The 8,909-nt window shown below is 33.8% G+C and overlaps 1 protein-coding gene across 1 annotated transcript; it reads right to left on the bottom strand.

Annotated features, from left to right (window-relative positions):
• Positions 1–68: 68 nt before the first annotated feature.
• Smp_078420 (putative pre-mRNA splicing factor) lies at positions 69–8,484 on the bottom strand (the record flags this gene model as incomplete). Its single annotated transcript, XM_018788813.1, has 5 exons — positions 69–207; positions 2,540–2,746; positions 4,207–4,340; positions 5,945–6,319; positions 8,458–8,484. 5 exons carry the CDS (start codon positions 8,482–8,484, stop codon positions 69–71), a joined length of 882 nt encoding a protein of 293 aa, XP_018654318.1.
• Between the last annotated feature and the right edge of the window lie 425 nt (positions 8,485–8,909).

The raw sequence follows: 8,909 nt of genomic DNA, 5'->3' as shown, positions 1-8,909 counted from the left end.
CATTTAATCCATTTTATTGTTTATGTAAGTTTAATTATAAGACAGTACCAATGAAATATAAAAATACTTTATGAACTCACTTCCGTCCCGTGTTGTAATTCAAATTTGTAAAAGTAAGCCCATGCATCGCCAAGATCTGGTTCTAGTTTCACCGTTCTTGTAAACCAATTACGAGCTTTCATGACCAGCCGTTCACACCAAAACATTCTAAAATAGCAGAGTATAACAATCCTTAGAAGAAAAACTAAGTTTGTAATGGGGCTAAATATCGATGGAATTTTATGAATTATTGACATACTGTTTCAATAAGACCCTGTTCATCTAAAAATAATTTTGATAGAGAGGCAAGCCATCCGGTTACAACCATTAGTTCTGATCACCTCTTCAACTGCTTTTCTTTGTACAATCATTAAGTGTGCTTGTTTTCCTCTGAGTTTTAACTACGACATGGTTATCAGACTGGAAACTACTATTATCAGTGTGAATATGACAGGTTGAACAAAGTTTCCTCCCATAAAAATGGAACAACTATCAATTGAAATAACTAGTTTTTGTTTTCAAGAGATTTGTGTACATAAACGTCAATATACCGCTGGATTTCGAATTCAACTGAAGTGTTGCTCAAGGTTTTAAGTCAAGCGAGTAAACAGTTTAACTTCAAACTAATAATAAGCTTGATTTCTAAACGTTTCTGGACTACCCTATGAGTCAAAACATTTCAGAATAGCTAGGAACCGTTAGGCTTTCAATATCCCATGATACCTTAATCATCTATATTAAGGACTTAACTTAGTAACTTGAATTCACTAGTAAATTATGAAATGCGGTAATGTTCTGTTATGAAACTGAAAGCCAAGCCATGTTAATTATACGATTGTTTTAGGTCGGAGTCTATACTAAACAGAAAACGATCAGTATATATGGTAGATGATTATCGAATGTAATGGGTCTTATGCCATTTCCGGGAAAGAACATTCATATATACAACCACATGATTTTAGTACATAATTAGTTGAAATATATTTGATGAAGCGGACACAATAAAATTATTACTATATTTCATCTGATATACATTCAATGAGAACGTTAATTTCCACATCACCATATTCTGTGAGTTCTAGGTTTCAACCAGTAATAAATGGAATCCTGGCAGCAGCATTCCATTTATTGTGTGGCGCATATATATCTGGTGCCCCCTTCTACCGATATTTATGTGTATAAATAAATAAATAACCACTTCTTTAAACCGATAGCGGATTGTGGACAGCCTCCATTGATCTATGAACGAGAGTGTTATCCACCTTTATTTTTAAGTTATACCTACACATACCCTTACATCTCAATTAATCATCAGATAGAACGTTAAGTAAGGAGTTTCAGGATAAGTGATATTCTAGTACTTAGCGACGAGTTGAAACAGTTAAAACACCTAAGCTTATTAAACGGAGACAGACAGAAGTCAGAACTGAGGATAATATGTTTTCCTTACCTAATGCAAGTAATGCAAAATAAAGTGGGATTGTCAAATGTTATTCAAAATGTACTTTTTATGATTACATTACTGGTTACTAAAAAGCACTAACACCTTATTTGTTCCAATCATATTGACATATTATTTATGTACGAAAAATCTTTGAGTACTATGAAAGTTAGTAATTTGATTTTTGATTGTTTCGTTTCTCGGCTGAATCCAGCTCAGAGAAACTGCGAAAATTGTTCGCTTGAGCTGCAAATTTTCACTATCTCAATAATTCAAATGCTGACTATTCTGTAAACTTGACAATGATGAGAGCAAGCTGATAACATACCACTATGATAAGGTCGTGTTATCAATTATCAATACAGCTTAATCATACTACCCGAAAGAGAAATGTAAAATTTCATGGAGAATACAATCTATCCTCAACATGTTCCGTACAGTTAGAGAAAAAGTAATACATTGAAGTTCAGTTTTTTAGTATACGAAAACACAGTAACTAAAAACAAATAATAAGTCCTTAATGTGCATTTTAGTGTGGCAGATTTAGAGAAAGACTACTTAGAAGAGGAATAACAATGTTAGGTGGAAATTAAAACTGTGGCTGGGAGTGAGAATACATTTGGGCTTGAAACAGTGTGATTTAATAGAGAAAATAAATTAAAATGAGTGATATGCAATAAGTACTGTAGTAATACTAAGATTTCAAATCAAAGGTGTGATATAATCAGGTCACAGCAACGAGAGGAAATTTACTTTACAATTTAGTTCTGATTCATCCCACCGAACAAACTGTATGATTTCCACATAGAATACCGTATTTACACAATGGAAAATTCCAGACAATTTTTCGCATGATGCCCTAGTGATATAAGAACTGTTAATGAAAGTATTTGAGTTCCATTGTAGTTAGTTTGTCACAGACACTAAAAAACTTTGCAGAATAGTAGAAGACAATAATTATCAGGATATCACGAACACCAACACCATTGATAAAATGACAGGAACTAAACTACTCTAGGGCTACAAGTAGTATGGAAACTTTTTAGTACAGAAACTAACTTGGATACAGCTAGAAGTACCAGTGGATCATGTTCACATTTCTTCAAAGCGTCCACTGATTTGCTTTTACGTTGAGCTCTAGGAGTCATAAATATTGCCTCAGCCCATAAACAACCGGATGTTGGACATTCTTGAAGTGCTTTTGAAATAAGTGAATCAGCTACAGGTTTCAAATTAGCTCTTACTTCTAATCTGATAGCTTCCAACCTAATAAAATCAAAAATATTTCGAGCATTACATAACTAGTGAACAGTCTAATACGGTATTAAGAAAGATGTCAACAAATTCAACTGAGCAGCATGATTCGAGTTTTTATGGAGGAGTGATTTTCATTAACGAATTACTGAAAAAGTAAAAAAGAGCTATAATACCGTCTAGCTCAAAAACCTGTCAAAGAATCCCCATAATCCAAATTGAAGTGGTTTTCATAACCAAAAAGGTATCTAATTACGAATTCAACTAATTAGCATTTTCTAAACGAGTGTTACTGAAATAATTACAGACTAGAAATTCATGAAAAACTAACAATTAGTGACATGAAATACTACCGTAAAACTTGGATTCCACAGTCTATATGTAGATAAATCCTTAGTTCATTTAAATTTAATTAATTTAGTACACCTTATAGAGATGTTTGTCACCTAAAATCCGGGTGGTCATTAAAAAAAAATGATTGCCAGTTTGGTATTACAATAGTTTTCGTGTTTTTTGGTTGTGGTATTTGTGTGTTACATTAAAAAAAACACTGTCGCACGGTATTTCTGTCTATCAGTATGTGAAAATGTTGTTGGGACGATTGTATACTGTTTACACTGTAGGACCAGTGAAATATCACTGAATCCTAGCCAAATCGTTACGGTAGTTAGGTCACTGAATGTCTGATAGATCACCGGTCCTCGTCAAGGTCAAGATCAACCAAAGCGCATCAGCTAATCGCACGTCATGGACGGGCCCATGAGGTGGTGGTTGCACTTTCTTCCATGTACCTACTCTTACTAATATATCTCTGTAATAACGTCGTTTGTGTTGAACAGTCATCAAAGCAGACGAAGTACTAACCGTGACGTTGGCTGGTCCTCAATCGATTGGCACATATCATCTACATTAGTGACCTAATCTGTTCAGTGTTGGTCACGTAAGAAAAACTTTTCTATGTTTAATTTGTGTTTTTTATCTACAAATTTGTACCTTCATATCGTAAGATAATTCTTATGTACCTCTTTCGGATGCATGAAGGTAGGGATCGTAATTCAGATCACTTTTAGGAAAAATTAATACTGTCTGACAGTAAATAAATAAATATATGATCATACAACCAGATTTTAAAAAAAGAAGTCAGTTCTATCAAAGTTTGGGCCTAGATGCATTGAAAAGTTAAGTGAATAGTCTTTTTATAATGTAGGTCAACAAAAAATATATATAATAGAGTATTATGTTTAGAGGGCACAACTCCACGTTATGTAACAATTAGAGGTATTACTTAATTACCTAAATCTGACTGGGCAGAGTAGGCTTCGAACTTGAGAGCAAATGGTCGTAAGTTGTCTATCAAGTGAACTGAGTCATAAATGTAATCGAATTTTCAGATATCGTTTGTAAAAATAATTAAATATGCCGTAATTATTGTGAGCATTATTTTAGATTTGTGTTCATTGAATACTACTTACCATAATTCTGGTGTTTTAGGATTTTGTGAACGGGCCTTCTCCAAAATAGAACGTGCTTTAGTTAAATTACATTGTCGTTCTTCAAATCTGGCCAATTGCAACCACAGAGCAGTATAATGTGGGTTATGATTCAGCTTTTCATGAAAAATACGTGAAAATGTTAAAAATGTTTGAAATAGCAGTTATCATAACACAGTACAATAGTTCTTATAGTATAGAAACATGTTTGCAATAACAGATAGAAGTATACAATAAAGTTGTTCGGATTTTAACAATTTTGCTTTTACCAAAAGAAACTTTTGTTATCTTATGTTATCTTTTAATATTATGAAATATCATTTATAGGAAAGGGAACAAACAAATATTTAACAAACCTAATCATGAATGAATAATAAGCATTAGAACGTTGTCAGAAGTAGTAATGAAGCATGTTGTTTGTTCACTTGAAGTAGATTTGGAATATAAAGTAGTTTAAAACAATGAACATGAAATTTAGCATGTGGGCTAAAATTATAATCACATGAATTGTGTTTAGTTAATTTCCATATCCTAACGAATAGTTTCGAAATAATCAATAAAATTTGTGATCAATTTATCAGTTCCCAAATTGCCTCATTGATGAAGGAAATAGTTTACGATATCGCCTTGATACATAATCTTCATTTGGAGGAAATTATTAAAACTCTCAAGATTGCCTAAAAATAAGGCAGTGCTTTTGTGGAAACTTAAAAGGCTTGGGTGCGACATTTTTCACATTCTTGAGTTAATTAACATGCCGTGGACAGATGCTTGGAAATGATATTATTTATTTCAACACAAAAATATTAGTACAAAGGGGCACCAAATATATATACATCACACAAGCCACTTGATTTGTGTGTGGGCCGTGATGCTTCCCGGGTGCCCAGACCGAAGCAGGTGGTTTTCTTAGGGGGCCACACCACGAGCCTTCGACCTAAAGGTCTGATCCACAAGGCAATGGAGCAACGTTGGGAGATGCAGTCCCGTGGTAGCCGGTGACTAACAATTGGTTCGTACGCCATTTGTTCTCTCAGGATCCTGGAGCCCCTGTGCACCACTGGTTTGGAATTTGGGTTTTCCAACTCGCCTAGGTGGATCCTCCATATCCACCAACCCGGTTAAAGCACAGCACATTCGCTTTTCGTCCTCTCAACTTCGTAAACACCCTCTCCACAAGAAGGCGGTGAGTAGGACTTCCATGGTCGTGGCTGTATACGCGTGACCATGTGAGAGAATTTCGAGGAGAGTGGAATCTCCTCACCCTCGGTAGTACCAGAGCATTTGGGCATTCGGAACTGACTCTAAGTGACAATTTTACAGATGATCCATTATGAAGGGATGTAAAGTGAAGCATTTAATAGAGGAAACAAAATCCTATGTTAGATATGTAGGTGATGCTCATAGGCATTTCATCTATCGAAATTTTTCGACAAATCTTATTCTAAGATAGAATTCACGATAAGACACGAACTAGGTTACCCATTTAATGTCTTAGATCTTGATTATCGATGAATTCAATTAGAACAGAGGATTTAAAAATAACAAATTTATGATGCTGCATGGAATGGAATTCCAACAACGTTTGTAGTATAGGTTTGCGAAAGGAACCTTGTACAGGAGCTTTCGATGAAAAACAGAAACGTAATTTTACACGAAACTATTTTTAAAGTAGTAAATACACAGTGACGCACAAACATTAAACGAAACCAGTACTTACTCCCTCACGATAGGTGTTTCTAGCACGTTCTTTTAATGATTCAGCCTCATTCGGTTTTAAGTTTTCTTCTGACAACTGTTCATAAACTTGACTAAGCATTAACCACAACTTTGGTGCCTGATTATATGTTAATGTAGCTTTTTGTAACATTTCTAAAGCTTTATTTAATTCACCTAGACACCATTCCAATCTAGCTGCTTTCATCCATACACGAGCTGTAGAAGCAGAAGCACAAGCTTTATCTAGTAATCGACGTGCACGTGCATATTCTTTATTTTCTGACTCAAGTTTTACAGCAGCTAACCATATCTCCTCTGAATTGGGATTAGCTTCAAATGCACGAGCTAGAATAGAACGAGCTGCTGGAACATCACCCTATGACATAAACAGATAAAACAATTTGATTAAGTGGAGGATTAAAAACATAGACCATTGCATGGATAAATTTTAGAAAATATCTAATAACGGGTTCTAGCTTAATTTGGTCGGACAACAAAATTACAGGAAAATGTAAAGAGAACATTCATTCCGTCTTAGTTGACTCTAACAGTGTATTAGGGACCAGTCGTTAAATAAAACAACATATGTTGTCAATTGCTCGTAAGAACTGTATTAATATGGATTGTCTTTTGGCAACATATTAACGTTAGCCCATCTGGAAAAGTCGAATATACAAAGTACTGGTACAAGTATTCTTGTGTTCAATCAGTGTTCTGTTTTAATAACTGTTCATATGCCATAGAAACACTGTGTAAGCAATAGTGTGGTTCGACAATATGTATTCGCGGTTACTGGTGATAATTTAACTCACAATGCAATTGTGAAGCACTGAACTAGACATGTTATACGAATGTCTTTCAAGGTGTTTCCATGTCCAAGATCATTTATCGACATCAATATTTATAGATGAATAGTAACTGCTAGGACTTATTTATGGACTATTATTACATATATTTATTGAATAATTATTAAGTGACTAGATTATACATATATATATATATATATATATATATATATATATATATATATATTCGTATTCTCTTTATTGTAAGCTTTCATTTGGTTTATTGGTTACCGTTATACGATTTACAATTCTAAACTTATTCCCAATTTATTAGTTACAGTATCCCGTACTCACAGCCACTTTTGGCTTTGTTGATTTTATGTCCGGCTTTTATCACGTGATTTATTCACCAATCGAAATACGACTTATCCAATCTTAGTACTGCCAAAACAAAGATGTTCGACCGGTATGAGCAGCCTGGCGTCCTTATTGGTTCTTTGTCCGCCTAGCCCTTCCAGTTGAGTCCAAAACACCAATTACAGCTTCTGCTATGCGAATCATTTATCTCAAGCATACTCGGTTTATATACCAGACAGACAGACCGCATCACACCATAAAATAGAAAATAATATTTGTACAAGATCAAGCCAAAATGTGGCTGTGAACGTGGGAGACAGTAATCAATAAACTGAATGTAATTTGGGAACAGTAAATCGTATAATAATAATCCATAGGTCAAAATGAAGCTTATAATAAGATGAATATAGATATACACAATCTGATTACTCAATCTTTAAACAATAAGAATATATATAGAATAATCGTCCATGAATAAGTCCCAGAAGTTACTTGTACTTATGTCTTCACTAGGATATAACAGGCTTGATCTTGTATAATTATTATTTTTCATTTTACGGTGTGATACAGTCTGGTCTGCTTGTATATAAACCACGTGTGTCTGAAATACATGATTCATACAGCGGAAGCCGATATTTGTATTCTGTACTGAACGGACTAGGCTAAGCGAAAAGTTACTATACGGAAAACCAATAAGGATAATGTCGAGGCAATCCTCACAGAATGGATATATGCCAAAGAGGAAACGATCGACTCCAGACCTTAACATTAACGACGGGACAGTTTAAACTACCCTTACAAACATACTATTCTTGTTTATTCATTTAAACACTAAAAGTCGAAAAACTAAAGATATTGTGATGTACGATTATGGTAAATTACAATCTCCAAAATATAGGTCTCGACTGTCCAAACATTTTCTGATAGAATTAAGGTCCTTTCGAACCAACTGATCAAGTATGTATGTGCATTAATTCTGCTCTTTAACTATGATTGTTTCATTTGTCTAAAAAAGTTAAATAACACTAGACTGGAACAAACTCATGCATCAAACTAAATTTAGACGAATTTCGGATCACTTATTAAAAGTCAGGAAATAGAAAAATGATATCATACCAAATATACGTCAGTTACATTACAGATAACATTCTTTTTCATGTTACGTGGAATATGCAGTCTATATAATTTTAATAACAGGCGATAAAGCATGTTCAAAATCATCACACACTACGTAGTAAGGAAGATGTGGTATTACCAATGAAATCCAATCAGTAGTTTTATTTTACGTATCAGTTTTGTATAAGTTACCCATAATAACGAAACGATAGTGCAAAGAATATCTTTTTATTAACTTGTTAATAAATATACTTACAGCAAGCCAACGTGTTTTTGCTGCCATAAGCCAAAGCACTTCCGCTTGAGGACAATGACTAACAGCTTGACGCAAAAGTTCTTCTAAAGTTTCTCTATTTTATAATTAGAGATATAGCAAAAAATTTGTGCAGTAGATAGGAAAAAAACACTAACGATAACTACTACTACTACTACTACTACTACTACTAATAATAATAATAATAATAATAATAATAATAATAATAATAATAATAATAATAATAGCAAACCAACTAAAAACATGACTCAATAACTAAGCACATATATGTATACTAAACTTGGCTGCTGATTGTTGTGTTTTAGTCATCACTTTTGTCAGACGAAAGAGTTTCGACAAAAACAAGAGGTTAACAGTGGATATTTAAATCGAACTGAAGAATAAGGAAATTCCATTCAGAAAAGCTATCAAACCATGATTCCGAAAGTGTTCCA

This window comes from Schistosoma mansoni, chromosome W, assembly GCF_000237925.1.
Source record: "Schistosoma mansoni strain Puerto Rico chromosome W, complete genome".
In the NCBI taxonomy this organism is placed as follows: domain Eukaryota; kingdom Metazoa; phylum Platyhelminthes; class Trematoda; order Strigeidida; family Schistosomatidae; genus Schistosoma; species Schistosoma mansoni.
Note: the sequence above shows the minus strand (reverse complement) of the source record. Positions and strands in the feature narration are given on the sequence as shown.